The following is a 20,608-nucleotide window of genomic DNA, read 5'->3' on the forward strand; positions in this document are numbered from 1 at the left end:
TACTCCGCTTGTACAGAGACAGGATGGCCCCTGTTGAAGAGTCCAACCCTAAGTTCCCAGCCTCAGCTTTCACCAGGAAATGCGTGATGGCAGGATTGAGAAGATCCTCGAAGTACTCCTTTCACCGTCCGATAATGTCCCCATTTGAGGTTGTTTTGAAGTAATTAGATTTTAAGTTCTATGGCAGTTAAGGTTGGCAGTTAGTTTCCAAATTCAAAAATAAATTTAAATAAATGTTAATATTTTTTCCTTGGATTCCACTGTTAGAAAATTGTGCTTTGGATGAAAACATTTTTAATACTGAAATCTTTTTTAATAACCTCATCATAATCATAAGGTTAGTTGGCTGATTCATGCTGTGAAAGTTATTTGTTGGAATAAATAATTGTAGTATAATTGTGGATATACAGACAACATGGTATATATTTTGATACAATTTTCAAAAGATAGAAAACTGATTCTGAGGTTACCTGGAGATATTTAAGTATATTAAAGCATAATGAACCACTGTTGTTCTAGTCAGATTGATAGTTTATTTTTTAACAATGCTTTGACTCTGCTGCTTTGTGTGCACAAAGAATTATTTCCGCATCTGGGTTTCATGTAAAATGGGATGCACATGAACTTTTCCTCCCTAACCCATAATTGAACCACACCTTGTTTTTTTATCCTCAGTTGAAATAATATACAGCTCTAAGAAGTATCATTTTCTTGGGCTATTGTAGAAGTACAAAAAGAAATTAGGCTCAGGTAAGGGTAAAATTAATAGAGAAATTTTTGAAATTTCCAGACTGATGTTGTAAATGTAAATGTTGAGGTCAGCAGCTCCCCACCCCCACTGTAAACAGTGTTGGCAAAGCACTATTTCCCCCTCCTGAGGCGCAGGACAGTTTGCCAGAATCGCTTCGAGGCCGACTGGTAGTCCTTCTCCATGGCCTCACCGAACTCCTCCCAGGCCCGGGTTTTTGCCTCTGCCACAGCCCGGGCTGCAGCACGCTTGGCCTAATGGTGCCCGTCAGCCACCTCGGGAGTCCCACAAGCCAACCACAGCCGATAGGACTCCTTCTTCAGCTTGACAGCATCCCTTACTGTCTGTGTCCACCACGGGGTTTGGGGATTGCCACTGTGACAGGCACCGTAGACCTTACGGTCACAGCTATGGGCAGCAGCATCAACGATGGATGCAGAGAACATGGTCCACTCGGACTGTATGTCTCCATCCTCCACCGGAATCTGGTCAAAGCTCTCCCAGAGGTGGGAGTTGAATACATCCCTGGCCGAGGGCTCTGCCAGACGTTCCTAGCAGACCCTCACTATGCGCTTGGGCCTGCCAAGTCTGTCCGGCTTTCTCCTCTTCCAGCGGATCCAACTCACCACCAGGTGGTGATCAATGGACAGCTCAGCCCCACTCTTCACCCAAGTGTCAAAACATGCGGCCAAATGTCTAAAGACATGACAACAAAGTCGATCATTGACCTCCTGTCTAGGGTGTCCTGGTGCCAAGTGCACTGATGGACACCCTTATGCTTTAACATGGTGTTCATCATGGACAATCCGTGACTAGCACAGAAGTCCATTAATGAAACACCACTCGGATTCAGATCGGGGAGGCCAATCCTACCGATCACCCCTCTCCAGGTGTCACTGTCATTTCCTATATGGGCATTGAAATCCCCCAGCAGAATAATGGAGTCCAACGGAGGGGCACTATGCATCACCCTCGACAGGGACACCAAGAAGGCCGGGTACTCCACACTACAGCTCGGGAGACCTGTCCCCAACCCCAAGGCGCAGGGATGTGACCCTCTCATCCCCTGGTGTAAACCCCAACACGAGACGGCTGACTAGGGGGATGAAACTAGAATAAAATAATAAAATTGTGGTTGTTTGTTTAGCCCTAAATTCATGCAAACTAATAGGCAGTTGAAAACTAAATCACTTCTCCTAATGCAAAAGTGCCAAATAAATTGGCCATAAAATGTAAAACACTCAATCATTTGATATGGGACCGTTTCAACACTAGATTGCATTTTAAAGTGGTGATTATTTAGTGTCTACTGGTGAAAATGATGCTGGATGTCAAATTAGGAATAAATACAGAAACAGCTGGCCTTTAGCACAACTTGCTGCCCTCTGCTTAATAAGAACAAGCAGATAACGCTTCAGCCTTCTTTGTTGTCATCATCACTAGGTATTCTTGAAGTAGTTTGGAGATGTGGGCTTTCTACTTCTTTGCTTGTATTCGTAAGTAATATTGGTTTGTTGAGCAGTTTGGTGCAAATACATGAACTGTTACACCACTGCTATCAACAGTTGGTCCTGCCATGATAAGCTGACACTGATAAAATATTGAAATATTCAAAAGAGCCGACATAGGAAACAAGATCGCAACAACAAAATATGCAGCCACAGGAAATCCCAAACAATTTTTATCCAATATCACGACTGTGTTTTAAATCTATTTGTGACAACTGTAGCAGAAGTTAACTTCTGAGGGTCGTTTCAAACCCCCCTGCTCGTTTTCCATGTACCAGAGCGGGGTCCAGACCCCGTCGTTGGGAAACAACACTCTATAATACCTGCCTGAGAACTGCAGGAGACAGCCAGATTTATATCTAGCCTTCAGCTGTAATGTTTTTGATTTAGTTCAGTAGCCACAGCAACAAGATTGTGTAAAGCCAAAACATGTACTATAAGGAATACAAAAAAAAAAATAAACAGAAGGCTTATACTGAGGCACGTGGTTTAGGAAGAGAAAAAAGAACATGAAAATATCCAAAACCAAAACTGTCGCATTATTTTCTGACCTTGGTGTCAAACATTCACAGTTGCAATGCACATAAGGGATAGACATGTGTTTTTCCTTTGTGTGACCTGTTTCAGTTTTAATTAGATTCTTGGTCTGAGGGTAAACACATCTCAGTCCGCCACGGCTCCTCTCCCACCCGAGTGCCTGTCATATTCAGATGTCATACTCACCTCGCCTTGTCACATCTTTAAATACTCCCCTCAGGATGTAATTAATCCTCTCATTCAGGCACCTGGCATTTCCTACAACCTGAACTCCTCTCTTGTTATTGCAGCTTACTGGGGGTTTATGCGTGTGTGCATGTCTAGGAGTGCTAATGTGCATGGATAATTGTCTCCAAAGGACATTTCCATATTGCTGAGCTGCGTGGCGTTGGAGGCAGCTGTTCAAAAGCCTCCTTGAGGTCTGTCATCAATTAAAGCACAGTCCTTGACAGTGTTCCCATTTCAGCTTCACCTTCTGACTGAACTACAGGTAATCAGTCAATATATATTACCGAATACAGTCCTTAGTAAGCACCTTAAAACTGTATTTTCCATTATGCACCGCTTTGACGTTATTGGAGTTATCCGGGATTAGGCTGTTTTCCCAAGGGCACCTTGTTGATTCAATTTGGGATTAAGAACTAGAGTAACTTGTCCGAGACAGGATGCTACCAGCCGAACACAGGGTCACAAGAATTCCTTCCAAAGCCATCAGCTCTCAGCCAGTTAATCGCCAGCACTGAATTGCAGCGCAAAGCTTAGAATGTATTCCGGCTCCGGTACTTTGTCAAAGTCAGCAGGGGCCATGGTCCGGGCTTGTACTGCAAATGAGACTAATTAGAAACTTACAGAGATGGAGGCACAACGCTGATTGCAAAACACTCAATCCTGGGCTGCTGACTAAAAGCTAGTGTCTCATCCCCAGGGTATATTCTGAAAGATATATGAATCAACGGGATGTTACAGACTTAACAGCTAGCACACACAAACACAGCCAGTTTAACAGTCTGAGAATGAGCAGAGTATTGAATACCTATGAAAAAAGACATTGTTTACAATAAACTGAAAAAAAGGGAAATAATAGCTCTAAATGTTCTTTAGAAAAGCACATACTGACTAACTCAGGAGAGTTCACTACTATATTTCTTTAAAAATAAAGGTGGAATTTAATTTTATATTTATGATTTCTGTTACCTCTGTTACCTTTCTGTTAAAAAAACTTTTTTTTTTTTTAAAGTGATGTGAGAAACTGTTCATTTGTTGTTTTCAGTGCCACAGTTTTCAGTTCAGTTGTAGTGAACTGTAATCAGCTAGGGGTATTTTGCCCCTAACACTAAGAATAATTACACTATCAATTTCTTGGCCGACTGCCTTTAATATCCACTGCTGATGTGAGCCTCATACTGTGCTGCAACAAGTGTTAATAGGCATAAAAAGCTCGAAGCCTAAATGTCTCTGTAGTATGTCTACAAAAACACAAAAAAGTAAGCAAATGTAAACCTTTTTTTCATGTCTATTATGCATCATTTGGGAAACCATTTGTATATGAAGACTTTATTCCTTGTCACATTATCTACAAATTGCATCCATCGGCTTGTCCATCCGTCCATCCATCAAGCAACATCAATTGCGATTTGTTTCAAAGGTCGTCACTGATCAGTTAAAATGTTTAGAACCATGCTGAGTATATTTGAGGGTTTCAAATATCCTAGTTGGATGTAACAAAGCATAGCTAAAGGTGCAGGAATGAAAGAGAAACATCAGAGGGAAGATGTGGGGGTTATGGAGACAGGGTTTCCTCTAGGATTTTTTAAAATCATGGCAGTGGGCTGGGGGGGCGGGGGGTTTGAAACATTAAGGTAAAAATTATATTTGACGGAGAGCGGGTCCGTCGACGGTGACGTTCGGAGTAGTCACGGAGAATGTGGAACCGTTCTCGTTAATTAACATAACAACGGAGATCCTCCGTCAGTCGGAACGGAACAGAGCAGGAACAGAAAATGTGGAATTATTTTACTCTTCTCTATTAAACAAGAACTGCAGAAAGTTTAAAGCCTCAATTTATATATATTTTGTAGAAGAGAACATCACAAATCAGTTATTTCGTATACTTGGCTTATTTTACTTTCTTTTCCCACTGCATGTGATACATAATAAAACCTACTGGTTAGGCAGAAAACTGCCATCAGTGTGATTCAGGCAGATCTAAACCATGATTAATGTCAGCATATAAAACAACCCGGTACAATGCATTCAGTTTCAAGTTTTTTAAAAGATGACTTTTCAGTGTTCATCATGCATGTTAGGAATCATTTACCAGATGTAAACAGTCAATAACAATCTGACATTAAGTAACACCTGCCAACATAATCATCCTAGGTCACATAAGCCTATTGCAGGAAACTTGTGCTTTTTATTGTCTATGAGTTCACCTTTTAACCTGACAAAACTGTGTTCTAGTGACTGATATGCTCTGTGAACCTTCATAACTATACTTCTATAAGTCTTAGGGAGTTTTATTTTTATTTTTTACTAAACATAGAAAATATAATGTACCATAAATACCAAAAACTGACTTTCTAGATTCCACAATCGTTCCAATGTGACTGAATTAAAACAATTTTATAAAGAAGAGTGAAAATAATTTCCTCTATAGTGATGTGAAAGGCTCATTGCCAGTTATTGCAAACTGCAACAAGTTATTAGGTTTAGGGGGGATTTTCTTTTTCACATATGGTCAGGTCGATTTGGTAGTTTTGTTTCCTTTTATAAATTAAATTATCATATGCTTTTTGTATTAACTTATGGTATTTTGTTTAATATCAAAATTAGTAAATGTTTAAAATGTTTAGGTGAGACAAAAAAAAGCAAAATCTGAAGAAATTGCTAATGGGGCAAATGATTTTTACATCAGTATATGTACGCCACATTTTTCAGATTGTAAACATTTTAAAAATCTTTATACATCCACTTCACAATTATGTGCTACTTTGCATGGCCGATCACAAATAAATCCTAGTAAAATATACTGAAATGGTTGTTACAAGATAAAATGTGAAAATGTTGAAAGGCAGTTGTTTTGTAAAGGTTTGGGTTAGGTGCACAGTTCTATAACTTTTCAAAAAGGGGCCCACAAAAAAGTAAATTAGTGACCCAGAAGGCCAAACATTGTATGTTAAATGTCCCTTTAAAACGTAGAAGTAAACAACAACTTGGAATGCTGTCAGCCCAGTTCATCCATACAAAAAGGTGAACATGTTAGATTACGTTCTTGCATCTCAGTATATAGGCCTACCAGGTGCTGTGTGCTCAGTTGAAAATGTACTTAGCACACACTAAACCCTTGTGAGCATTGCACTTGACTGTAAAAGAACACAGACCACTCAAAGCAAGTAATTATATCACATTAAAGCTTTCCAAATATCAACCTTGGGGATTCAAAGAATCCACTTAGCTTAATGAAACTCCTCAGCTGAGGTTGTGAAAGTACGAGCTCTGGTCATTGAGCCGAGAGTCTAGAAAACATGATATGAGAATAATGGGAGGTTTATGAGGGAGACACACCGTTTGAACATCATTTATGTAAATGTCTGCTCTCACTCTAATTGATATTGATCTAATGAAATCTCATTCAAGAGTCATCAATGGGTGCAAGTGTTCTCACACAACTTTGCTAGAGAGCATTGAACAGCTAGAGGCAAGTGATTGAATTTTTATCAGACCTCTGCCAGCTTAAGACATTTTTGCTGGCTCACCGCTTACAAGAGTCTGTCACATTTCTTTTATGAGTTTAATTACTTAAGCAGTGATCCAAAAATGTTTTATCCAATGACCCACAATAATATAGTCAGAGATTCGTGGTCCTAAATCTTTTTCTCTTTGAGGTATTTGTAGTAAAAACGAATCACTCCTGAACTGGTGACCTGTCCAGTTTTACCCTGAGGCTGCAAGAGATAGGCACCATCCACCCTGTGTATCACTTTCCTACTTTTCTCGTGACAAACTCCTGCATTTACCAAACTTTCTGCCATGGCATCAGAAAACTGAGAGGAAGAGCTAATTTGCCTTGCAGTAGTTTTGGAAAAACAAAAGAAAAACATGTAAGTAAATCCAAGAGATTGCTGTGTATGGATATCCCATTAGGTCAGCAGCTTCTAAAATACTCCAAAAAAGACCAAAAAGCATGCCGAATTCAAAATCACTCAAGTTCCCTGTCTTCCCTTTTCACCTAGTTCGAAGGTCAGCAAGTTGTCTTCACCAAGTCTAGATGCCTAGGATGCATCACGTGTGAACCTAATAATGTATCCTATTTTATTTATATTCCGATAACAAGTGGCTATAATGACAGAACTTATGTAAATTTACGCCATAGAAATTATGAAAGCCAAGTTTTTCAAAATAGGAACGCCCCACTGCTATTATTTTCCTTGCAAACAATTCACCAGAGTGCAATTATCATATGCAGAATAAGGAGAACAGGGAAGCAGCACTTGTTAAAACCTGAAAAAGGGCACAGCGATTTAGTCTTATAACAATAAATGCACACGGAGGCTATGGGACACATAAGCAGGGAATGGAAGCAAAACCAAAGATGACTGGGCATTGAGCAGAGCCTGTAAACCAAATATAACAAAGCCTGTCAGCTTTAACCCTCCAAATTCAATTTGGGAGTAACAGGGTAGGCAAAGGACACTTTACAAGCTCATGAGCTCCAAAAATAAAAATAAATAGTTTGCCAATTTTCTAAATAAATAAAAAATGGTGGCACCAAGTAGCTTAATGGGAGAGCTTAATGTGTAATTTCTGCGTATGACATAACAACAGCTTTCAGTCAGTTAAAGCAATCTGCTGAGTCCTCAGCTTAGATTTGGTTAGCTAAATTCGTACTCGGGTTGTACTATGTCCAAAAAAACAACCTTTAAAGATGATGTCCTGGTCTTGTAACCCTTCTTCAACACAGCTAATCTAGTTGTTATTATTTCAGTATTGTGATCTGTTAGTGACAGGTAAAAATTTTCAAAGTGAAAAAATGTCCAACCTTTGGACTTTTAGCATTTTTTTAGCTCAAAAAATGTAGTCCATGATTCCCCAGTAATACATACAGTGTTCTATTCAGTTAATCATCTATTGGCTTTGAATTGTTTTTAATGTTGCTGACGTAAAAAAAGGATTTACCCAAATTCAGTGAGGGGAAAGACATTTAGCAGTGCATTTTAGCACTTTAATTAGCCCACTGAGGTTTGAGCTTCTCAGCATCTTGAGAATCTTGACTCATATTCAAAGATTCATTGAAAGCTTCCAGAGGAGCTGCAGGGACCTAAGGACTACCAACAAAAGTAATGTATGTTTAGGGTATAAAAACTTTGATTGTTCAACACAAAATATATGTTAATATGGATATGTTGGCCATTAAAGCTCAGCAAGAAGCTTCATTAGCTGAAAGTCTCTAGAAAGGGAAAAAAAAAAAAGAAAATTCCTGTGATTAAATGCAGGCTTTTTTACAGTTCAGCATGTTGGACGTTGAAGTATGCCCCATCTTTTCCTTCTCTGACTCCAAAAATCTTAATGCCAAAACACCATAATGTCATTTCCTTTATTGTGATGTACATTATTTTTATTTCAGAAATGTTCCATTTATTTCCAGTGGTGTAGCTTAATGAATGTTTACTGTGAAAATGATAGCTTATAGAGGAGTTAGTTTTGTCAAGCATCCCTCTGATTTCCGTGTTTGAGCGTAAAACCCAGAGATAACAGTGTCCCTGCATTGCAGTGGTTTTTCCAAGTCTATGATTTGGAACGACATTAATAAAGCTGCAAGATCATGTGTGGACGTGTTGCTTCTAGGCAGAGGATGAGGACCAATATTATGGGATGGCCTCAATGTTTTCTTGCAAGACTGCTTTGCATGAGTTTTGCAAAGCCTCGGCAGGGCAGTGGCTAATGAGCTGGATATGAAGATGTAGCTAGGACTGCAGTGGTACTTTCTCAGAATGATACGAACCAAAAGTCAACAAACTTTCTCACAAAGGATGTTGCACCATTTTTAAACAATCTTTAAAGACTTTTCTCATTTTAAAACATATTTCCTATACCATGTTACAGTAATTGCTAGATTTAGGTTTTCTGCCCATTTATTTGAGCTTATAATTATTGCAATTTTCTGAAATTGAAGACAATAAGCATGAATTAAAAGTACATTTTCAACTCCAGTATCCAACAACTAAATCATGCTGTTAATATAATACAAGACTTGTATTGGTAAAACTGATGTCATATTATTATTTTTTAGCTGGCTGCATACAGTATGTGCAATGTAAAACACCAATTTAAGCCTCTCATTGTATCTCTGGCTTGTATGTTTAGAGTTGTTGTCCAGCTGGAAGGTGAACCTCTGCAGTCCGAAGACTTTTGCAGTATTTAACTAATTGTCTTCTATGATCTTCCATTAAATACCAACCAGCCTCTGCCCCAGCTGAAAGCAAGAGCATTCCCACAGCATGATGCTACCATGACTATGTTTTACGCATCGCAAACACACATACTGTTTGGCATTCAGATAAAAAAGGTTCAGTTTTGGCTTCTTTTGACCAGAGCATCTGCTTCAACAGGTTTGCTGTGTTCCCCTAAATGGCTGGTAGCAAACTGCAAACATGCTTCCTTATGGCTTTCTTTCAGCTATGGCTTTCTTCTTGCACAGAGGCTAAATTGTTGGATTGCACAACTAATAGCTTTCTTGCCCATAGATTCTTACACCTCAGCTGTAGGTTTCTCCAGACCCACGGCCCTCCAGAGGTAAAATTGAACTCTTGGCTGCTCTTCTGATTAAAGCTATCATTACCTAGCCTGTCATTTTTGATGGAAGCCCATGTCTTGGTGGGTTTGCAATTGTGCCACACTCTCAACAATTTCAGATTATGAATTTCATAGTTCTGTGTGGGAGGTTTGAAGCTTGGGATATTGCTTTATAATCTAAAACTGCTTTAATTTTCTCCACAACTTTATCATTGACCTGTCTGCTGTGTTCTTTCATCTTGATGATGCTGTTTGTTAATTAATATTCTCTAGCAAACCTGTGAGGCATTGACAGAACAACTGGATCTACATATACTGAGATTAAATTAAAATCAAACTGGCTTTATTTAAAAATTATCGGACTTCTGAAAGTAACTAATATCACTTTATTTTTCTTAAGGTGGGCAACCTTTTTATTTTGTTTTTATTTATAGCTTAGCTATAGAATGCATATGAAAATATTTGTGCGTACTTAAGGCCCTTAGTTTTCAGACCCCAAAAAAACACAAGGCACAACCGTATGAGAGGGGTATAAGCAAAAAACACATCGTCTTCATATTAATAAGACCTATGGATACAAAGCTTCACGCTAAATGCTAAAACAGTAAGTTTATTGTGTGTAGACTTCTAATATGGACACCTTGTGTCTTTTGTTATCCAGTAAAAAGGTGTTGAGCAGGTCTTTCAGATAAATTCTCAAAAGTGAGAATTAGTTATCTTTACTATAAATGTTTTGCTTCTAGCAACGTTGAAAAAAACATATCTTGTAAATTCAAGACCTCCAGTTTTGATGTGTATTTAACATAATGAACAATTTTCAGAAGGTCTGGGCAGTACGTAATTATTTACTTTACATCTAAGTCAAAATATAACATCAGACAAGAGACTGTTTTTACATTAGATAACAATTTTTTTCTTTAAAGCTATGCAAGTGTGTGAATTCACCCATCTCACAGCCATTGTCTCAAGTGTGACAATGTGTTATTTAAACTGGCTACATCTACAGATGCTCATTATCTAACCACAGGGAAAAGTATGAGCCGAAACAGTTGCCATTTCTAACACATTATATCATCTGAAAATAAATTTTTAAATGCAAAACTATTGGTTTCTGAGAAAGTTGATTTTCTAAAAACTATAAGGTAAAAAAAATTAGAAAAATAGAAAATAAACAACTTCTGATACTGATACGTTTTTTTTTCTGATATTAATATCTGGTTTACAAAGGCAATAATAACAAAAACTATCCCAGGATAAGTATCCTGTATCAGTATTTAACCAAAAAGAGCAAGGCCATTTTGTGGACATATCGCCTATCACTGAGTCAGTGTATACAATATATCAGAAGCAGAAATGAAAACATATTATTCCCACATAAATCCGCTGTAAAATAGAAATTATTGTGGAATAGGTTGACAAGCTGAGGTTGTGTTCAGCTTTCTAAAAAAAAGGCCAATCTCTAAAAATTGGGCAATTGCTTTTTTCACATATTGCCAGGTTGGTTTGATTAGGTATTTCTGCACTTTTATAAGTTTATTTAGCTTTTGAAAACTGTTTTTGTATTTACATGTTGTTGGATGACATTTGTTTTTAACAAAAAAGCAAAAAACTGAAGAAATTTGTAGGAGGTTAAAAACGTTTTTACAACACTATGAAATATATAACTAAAATTAATATATTTTGTAATTACATTTTAATTCATTGAAATACACTTTATTCAGCCCATTTGTAGTCAAGTAAGGCAATAATCAAATTGTGAAAGGAAAATGAACAGCCCTAAAATAATCTAATAGTGAATATGTGATCTTTATTAATACACAACATGATATTGCACTTTCTTCTCTGAGCCTACTTTAAGCTGATGTGAGCAGCCCATCAGAAACCACAAACACACAGATAGCCACACTGTCTGACATTTACAGTAATTGTGTGTGCTGACTGTAAGCATGTGGGATGAAATTACACCTACCTGTCTTGGGCTCCACCGAGAAGTACGGCTGCCCATGGATGATGCTGTAGACCACCCGGGCACTGTTCCCGTATGTCGGGTCATCTGCGTCTGTGGCTGCCACTTCCACCACCATGGTTCCTGTGGGCAGACGGCCAATCATTAGTTTCCAAGACAACATTCAAGGGCTAAGTCATGCAGAGCTAAATTTGGAAATGGTCATATCAGCTCAGAGTGTGACAAATTTGACTTGAAAAGGAAGGGAGGAGAGAGATGAAAATGTGACTTCTGAGGCACTAAATAATCTCATTAGTCATTGTCTTCACACTGTCGTCTTTTATTGAGATTGGTGATTACTCTGGATTTGTATATTGCTTCATGTAAGTTGCTTGACTGAGTTTGAAACAGTTTTCCACAACAAGAATGAACGATTAAAACCCATTTATTGATTCAAATTCACAGAGAAACTGAAACAAAATTAAAGCATGACTTCCAAGACTTTAGAGTACACTCTTTCTTGTCATTTTATTAAGTCCGAGTCAATAACAACAAAGTAAATTCAAAAAGGTGCTACACTTAAGGGCTTTAGACAAGTCAAGTATTTCCTCTGGCAATGTTAGAGGGCTGTATCTTCCATCTTATTCCAATCAGACTAAATAAAAATCTATTAAAAGTTTCAGACTCAAATGGGAAATAAATACTCCTGTATTTACACTATAATACCATGTTTGCACTGGCAGTGTCACATTCAGTAACAGCGTTAAGATGGAAAAATATATTGTTCTGCAGAGGGAAAATTGTAGCTGTGAAGTTCAAATTATATCTTAAAGCAAGGGGAATATTGCAGCCAAAGGGTGCAAACCTCTGAAGTGTTTTTGTTTGCTTGTTTAGTGTGTGCTTTTAACATTTTGTCTAAGCTTTACAGAACACAGAGGGGAATGTTTTGTGCTCTGGAATTTAAATAGGGGGAGCTGTGCTGCTGTTTGTAAAAAGGAAATGTGTTTTTGAACACCATGATTTAACTCAACATCTTTGTTTGGTTTTATTTTAAAACACAAAACACAAAACTGGACAGAAAATAATTATATTTAGTTCATGATCAGAAAATAAATTTGGCATTCAGATTTTTTACTGCAATTTACTTTACAAAACAAAATATTACTAAAATCAATTAAAGAAAGCCACTGTGAAGGGTATGATCAATTAATGCTGTTGCTACATACATGTTCACAAAGAGAAATTGCTGTAAAGTCAATGACTTGATGCACAATACTCAGCTTTCTTAGAAAGATACCTTTTTTCCAATGTGGATAATAAACTAAATTTAATTGCATTGCATAACTAGGATCAAGTTGGAATGTGTTTAATTTAAATCTGTCCATATAGGTTTATTGACTTGACTATTTATTTCTGTCTATAAACTGGGTTTGTCTTGTAACATTGCCTTGAGATGTCATTTGTTGTGAGTTAGAACAGGCTTAAATTAAAGGCAACCAGACTTTTGTAGTTGTCATGACTCGGATGACTGGAAATGTGCATAGGCATTATTGTTGTAAATTGGTGCCACAGAAATTATCTGAACTGAATGGAAAATGCTGAATAAATAAATGCTGATTTTTTTTAAAGAAGCTGACGTGAGCCAACAATATTTATTTTTTTAAAAGAGCAACCATCATAGAAGAAATCTGTAAAAAAAATAAAATAAAGGGTGACATGTTGTCTGAGCAGTGAAGCATATATGGGGGAACTTTAATGCCAAAAATCAAGAGCACATATTTTCAATTTGAGAACAGGATTTAATTCTGCTTGTACTCAAACTTAGTAATGCTTGTACTCAAAACTAGTAATGCCTCCATGCAAAACTTCTGCTTTCTTTCAAATATACTCTTTTCTCTCTCAAATCTTTGTTTCTGCGCTCTGATCTAATGCTTCTTGCATAGATAATTTCTCCTTCTGCTTGCTCTATCCTCCGGGCCGTCCGCCTGAACTCTTTGCCTGCACGGGACGACCTTTGGGCCGCCTGCCTGAACTTTGTTTCTGTTTTTTGTTTTGATTCCGCCCTGTTCGAGTTGTTTTTGGTTTGCCAAGCCTGTTCTGCCTCAGTTTATCCAAAGCCTGTTCTGCCTCAGTTTATCCATGCCTGCTTCTGCAACTACCTGCCTGCCTGTATGTTTCTTTTTTGATTATTAAATCCTTTTTTAACTCACCATGCCACGCTGCTTCCTGCCTGTCTGCATTTTGGGGTCCACCCCCACACTATGTTCTTGGCAAAAACCAACAGTACAGGTATGCTTTAGTGATATTTTTATAATTAGAGTGACTTAAAGCTGACATGTTGGAAAGATTAGACAGTTTGAGATTCATATACTCGAAAATTAAGGTATAATGATTTATTAATGTATTGATAACATTCCTTTCATCCAATTAGCTTATTATACAAGAGTGTCAAACACTTTTAGAATATATTCCGAAAGTTAAGTTATTTAGTCATCCAGTTCAACAAGAGAAAATTATTATTTAGATTAATTTGCATCAAAATGACATCAGTTTGTTTGTTTCTGTTCATTTTGATAATTGATTTGATTGATTTCTAAAATTTTAATATTGTACAAAACCAAGAAAAACATGCTACATAATGCTGAAAAGTAAGTACACATACTCTGCAATTTAACAAATTTTTTTCTACTAGACTTTTTCCTTCAACTTAACTTTCCAGTAACATGCTTGGATACGGCACTGTGTGAATAGTGTGCAGGCCAAAACATGACCATAATTTAAAATTACTGTATTCTTATCCTTTTTATCAGTCTTATGAAGAATAAGCAATGATATACTAATCTTAAGCAGTACATTTATATTTCATTAAAAATAACAGAATAGTAAAAACAAATTTTAAAAAGCCAAACAGTAGTCTTGCCAAGAAATACAGAGAAAATTAAATAATTATAACCTGCAAACAATGCTGGAAAACGTAAAAGTCAAGTTTGTGATTACTATCTTCGGGTCAAAACTGACACACTATGCAAAAGTCAAGATACAAAGCCTGCTCCTGTAATCGTATCCTGCTGTTTGTAGTAAATCTCCACACTTCTGCCAAGCATCCCGGAAGGAAATCTGTTCTTAAATCCAACCGTTCACAAACCCACCGACAACTGATAAATGTTGTGTCTGCATGTAGCACAGCATTGTCCTCTCCCACATTTCCTCTGAAACACAAGCGTAAGACCTTTTTTTTTGCACCTCTTTATACCTGACTCATGTAAATTAAACTGACAGCTATTGGCTCAGAAAGCGAAGCAGAGAAACATTTTCCGGCAAAAGCAAAATCAGCAAAAATCAGTGCCATTCAATTTCAGTAAGACATTCATTATGGTATAAATGAGCCTTTCTGTTCCAACTGTGCATGTTTAAGGTGCATGAAGAAAGCAATTTTAGGTCAAAGAATTGTTATCCGTCCGATAATATGGGGGAAAAGCTATTTAATAACTCCTACATTATCACAAACAGCCGTGATGGTTCAGGGTATTTTCTGCTGAGTTAGACTATACGTCAGTGCCGGTCTTAAAGCTGACGCCTACAGGCAGTCTCTAACTTGGCAGCAGTGAAATCATCAACACCAGACATTGTTAAAATAACCTTGAAATAGTCCCCAGACAATCTAACAGCGCAAAGCCTTTCCGGACTGCAATGGAAATATCCTGCTAAGAAAAAGTATTTGCTCCACAGATTTCTTGTTTTTGTTTTTTTGCCACACCTTAACGTGTAAAATGATCAAACAAATTTCAATATCAGACAAAGGTAGTTATCACCCCCTTTGTAAATCACATTTTCGAATCATTTGCACAAAGGAATCTAGAAAATGATCAAAAGCACTGCAGGCCTCACTGGTCAGATAAACTCAGTATTCAGAAAGAGACTTGGCAAAAAACAAGAAGGCATGAGTTACAAGGCAAAAATCCCTGCTGACCAAAACAAACACAATGATTCGTCACTCATTTCCCAAAAAAACATGTTGATGATGAACCCTAAGACTTTAGCAAAACTTTTCTGTGAACTGTTGAGACAAAAGAAAAAAAAAAATTGGAAGATGCCTGTCGAATTATATTAACCATAAAACTAACACAGCATTTCAGAAAAAAGAACATCAGTCCAATTTCTGATAGAGTAATGCTCCGGGGCTGCTTTGTTGCTTCAGGACCTGGACAACTTCTTGTGATTGATGGAATCATGAATTCTGATGTTTAGCAGAAATATCATAAAGGAAAATGTCTGGACCTCGGTTCAAGACCAGGGGACATATGCAAAATCCACTTTTGTAGCCCTTAAATACATTTTGTTGTGGACTTAGAGTCTCTAGGAGTGAAGAAAAGTTAAATTTAGGCCCTCCAGATGCTGCATAGAAATCTTTATTTTCTGTTTGGGTCATATTTTTCAATGCGTTAAGTTTTCTCTTTTCTCTATTATGCTTTTTGAACTGTTACGTCACAGTATTTGCTGCGGAGCAGCTAAAGGCCGTATACTTCCTGCTAATCAATTTCGCATATCCGGCATTTTTATTTCTTGCTGTGATTTTGTAGTCTAAGCCCAAGTATACTGCAAATAGATAAGTCTAAATGTTCCGTTGTTGGGAGTGTTAACCCACGCAACACATTACACCGCCCCTTGCATCAGAACCTCTTCATAGTGCCTGGTTAAATTTTATTTTTAATGGTAATGTTCCCACATCGGAGGGTAAATTCCTCTTTGTTTGTGAGAAGCACTTCAAGGAGGAGCTCTTCAGCAACCTCCGCCAGTATCAAGAAGAATTTGATGAAAAACGTAATCTAATTAAAATGGTCAGTTCATTTGGTCTATGGAAACGAAGGACACAGCAAAGCGGTAAGTTGCAAATACTACAATGACAACAAACTTTATTTTAGACATGAATTTATTGGGTGTTGATATGACGTCCTGGCCGTTGTTTTGCTAGCAGTAGCATCGTGTCTTCTGCTTATGTTAGTGCTGTGTGCTGCTTTTAGCTCCTTGAAGACATAACCGTACTGGGTGTTTTGAATTGTATTAAAAACAGTTTTACATTTATTTTGCCATTTTCATCTTGTTTTGTGCCACTAGATAATTGTATCTTAGCTATCAAACTACAAAAATGGCCAAACGGGGTGGGGTGGAATGCTCTTTCACCTGGAGGGGGGTGAGTTGTGAAGTGCCTCAATAGCCTTTAAAGAGACCACACCAAAACAAGTTGCTCTCAGACGCACCTCAGAACAGGGGTAAAAGAGGGGCCTGTGGAGCTACAAAAACTAGGTGTTGAGACCAAAGCATTGCAGTTTCACTTCATATAGACGACAACTGAATGATATAAGTTTTAAAAGGAAGGATTTAAAAGCTTAATATGTCCCATTTAAGCGTAAGCATACTTGAGCCTAGTCAAAGGTCGGATTTAAATTTCTTTGACATGGTGTGGGAAGGCCTTGCAAAGGCACTTCTAACAGTAAAGTAAAGAAGAGTCGGTCAGAATTCCCCCAGTTATGTCAAACATTCATTGCTAGTTATCACAAACACTTGAGGCAGTTGTGTACACCAGGATGGCACAACCATTTATTAGGGTTAGGGATCAATTGCTTATTCAAATAGGGCCAGTTTGGTTTGGAAGCTTCTTTTTCTCATAAACCAAAATCATCTTTTGATGATAGTTATACTATCTAATAATAATATGTTTAATGATCTGAAACATTGTAGTGTGACAAAAAGCAACAACTGAGGGAATCTGTAAGGCCTGAATACTTATCCACAGCACTGTGAGTGCCTGGTGCTTGAATATTCCACCTTTTCTGGAACCATGGACATTGATGACAGAAAGTGCTGCTTTTACTAGTTGTTTATTTACTCTGGAGAGAATGTACTAGTAAAAATCTCACTTCTTACATAAGATATATTTTACAGGCTTTTACAGAACGAAGTGATCATGAAAATTGAAAATTAGAGTCCCCCATTTTGGTCATAAAGCAGAATTAACAGGCTTTGGCCCTGGATGTGAACAATATAAAGGCAAAAAAAAAATCCTAGAAGTTATCACCAGACCAGCTGGGGAAGGACACCAAGATTATATCATCACCTCTACGTTTTGACAGGTTATATTAGTAGTAGTTTAACACACCAAGGTCAAATTGTATGACTGTATGAAAGAGAACTCAGGCAATGTTGGGATTTTTATTACGGGATGATCATTTAATGTAAAGAACGCTGAGGATTGAAATTTGCATTCCATAAAGAACAGAGCACAGCTTTAAAAAGTTACTTTTTAGATGTTTACTAGGATGTGTCACCTTTGTTGGGGACATAAACATTCTTATAATTCTCGCATGGTGAGATAGATGAAATGAAAAATACAAAAACAAAACTACAGAAAAAAAACACTGATGAGCATCCGGATATGTGAACCAATTCTTTCAGCTCCACCAGGCTGTCAGCCTGTCAGTGCCCCCTTAATGTCTGTCCATCTTTATTGATGTGATGGAACAAAGCTCTACATTTTCACTCATTGTCCAGAAAACGCGCTTTCTAATCGCTTCTGTATCTTTGGTGAACAACTGTCATGTGTCAGTAATGAAAATAAATGTGACGGGCCTATCATGAAGCGTAGGCAGGTATTCTTCAGGCCAACACATAAACAGAAAGTAGGACACTTGCAATTTGAAATACGAACATTATGAGAAAAATAACAATACTGTGATGTGAATTACAGAAAATATCCTACTTATACAAAAATATTTTTTTACTGTGGCAATCATTCTTAGACATGCACTCAGACTTGATAAAGCACAAGAAATACAAGTGCAGGCCAGTTACCATTTTACCATTTATCAAAAAGCCTAAAGCAGAATGTCTGACGATCAGTTTGTGATCTTAAACTCAAGCAGGCTTGGATTATTCAGCAGAATAAGAATACAGAGCCCACAAAAATTTAACTTCAAATTTTCATTAAAAAAAAAATGTTGGAGTTGCTCACTCAGGTTGCTGAGATAAATGTGACTGGCCGTGGCAAAACCAGGAACAAGTCTACCTGGGGTTGTTTTGAGTTATTTACAGATCCTGAAAGAGTGGAGTCTAAGCTTTCCAATCATGTCAAACGTTTGGAAATCGAAAAAGAAGTGAAGAAGATATGACCATCTGAATGTCTGCACTCACCAGACTACTTTTCTGAGAAATCAGCACCGAAAGATTAATTGTTTTCTCTGCCTGAAAGCAGGGCGGTGACAAAAGCTGCTAATTTGAATAACTTTGATTAGCCCACCTCCCCCACCTGTTTGTAAACAGAAGCTTCAACTGACTGCAACAGACTTCTGTCACTTAACTCATAGTATTTTTCTATGTAAAGATAATTTACAACACTGCATTACAATCTATTTTTTTATATTATTTATGTCTGCAAATTGCATCATAACTGCAACCTAATGTCTGCATCCTGGTGATTGGTTTGCTTTCCTCTGGTTTTTAGATAAGTCTCACTTAAAGTTCCAGTTTATTAAATGTTCTGCCTCAGGCCGAGTTTCAAATCCTATCTCACAGCAATTAGTAAAATATCAGGGTAATATGGATGTGTTCTTCTTGATATGTAATATGAAATGTCCAAAGAATATTGTAGCATGCAGAAATATTGTTTATCAGTCTTCATTTTATGTGTGCAGGTATGAATAGAGTTATGTGCTAATAGCTTACACCTTTTGAATACGTGTTAATCTAGAAGAGGCTGGTGCTACAGCTATTTAATCTGTACCCATCAAATTTTATGTCTGCAAACCTCTTGACTTAAATGGACCCAGGAAGAGAAATGGGCAATAACTTGACTTTGATCATGTCACAAATGTGATTTTTATTTACAACTCTATACACATTACAAATTGCCATCTTCCAGTCCGACCAGCTGTGGGATGTTGAGGCGACTTTCAGGAGAGCTGTTTTCCACTACCTGTACACAGAAAGACCATAATACAAATAAGCATATTAGTTTTCATGCATTTGACTGACTTTCTTCTTCGACTTTCTATCACATGGAATGGACTTACTTTGGTGATATCTGCCAATGTGCTGACCCTGGTCCTCTTGTATGCTTGTTTGATAAGCCCAAAGCCACAGTCCGGGGCAGATTTGGTGTGGTCAGCAATCAGGAAGTGTGGAGTGAAGCTTGTGCGCTACCCGCCAGGCGCCATACCACAATATAAAATTGGTTTTGTTTTGTCTCGATGTAGACGGCCCTCTCTTTTTGAACAAGCTGAAGATGATCCTGTTGCTTCTAGATTGCTGCAGTCTTCCTCTCCTCTGGAAGGTTTGCACTTCTTATGAGCTGGTCATTATTCCGTTGGCACTGCCAGCAGAGGTCGGCGCGGGGCCTACAGCTTCTTATGTGTGGGAGTAGCTGGGTCCAAAGTACCTTGAAGCTTGATTTGCAAATTGCACGCTCACCTGAAAGAAAAATATCACAGGTTTATTCATTTTTGATGAAGTTTTACATCACTGGTCATTACAAGAATTTCACTGTTCTATAAAAATATATTTTTATACATACTAAGCTCCTTAGCAGACTTCATATGGAGACGTCACACTGAGGCCTTTGAGACATGTGTTGGCAGTAGTTTCACATGCCAATCCCTGTGGCCAGGATGTCGACCAGGCAGCATGATGGCGTGATCCGCTGCGTTGTTATTTATGAACTCCATAACTCTGCGGAGTTTCTCACTGCTGATAAAATCGGGATCCTGTGGCCGCTGGCTCTTTTTCCTCAAGTGGGGTCTTGCATCGTTCACATCAAAGTTTCTGATGATGTCAGTCAACGTGGCTTTACAGATTCTTAGCAGGGGTAAAAAAGGAAATATTCAGATTATGGTTTACATCGACGAGTGGTGACAAAATTGGTATGACAACACACCATGTTTTTTCTGCATATAGGTGTGTTTATAGAAATAAACATCTAACACAAAACATAAAAATAGATATTTGTTTTTTTTGTTTTTTTCCAACCTCAAACTTTAATTAAAAATACATTTTCACATTGTGAATGGGATACAGTAGATGCTAAGC

The 20,608-nt window shown here is 37.7% G+C and overlaps 1 protein-coding gene across 1 annotated transcript in view; it reads right to left on the reverse strand.

Annotated features, from left to right (window-relative positions):
- The window catches only part of LOC124858401 (cadherin-7-like), a 205,626-nt gene that overhangs the window by 95,923 nt on the left and 89,095 nt on the right, over positions 1-20,608 (reverse strand). The window contains exon 4 of the mRNA XM_047350423.1: positions 11,555-11,674. Coding sequence (XP_047206379.1) covers positions 11,555-11,674 — 120 coding nt within the window. The remainder of the gene's footprint in view (positions 1-11,554; positions 11,675-20,608) is intronic.

This window comes from Girardinichthys multiradiatus, chromosome 21 (assembly GCF_021462225.1).
Source record: "Girardinichthys multiradiatus isolate DD_20200921_A chromosome 21, DD_fGirMul_XY1, whole genome shotgun sequence".
NCBI classification, from domain to species: domain Eukaryota; kingdom Metazoa; phylum Chordata; class Actinopteri; order Cyprinodontiformes; family Goodeidae; genus Girardinichthys; species Girardinichthys multiradiatus.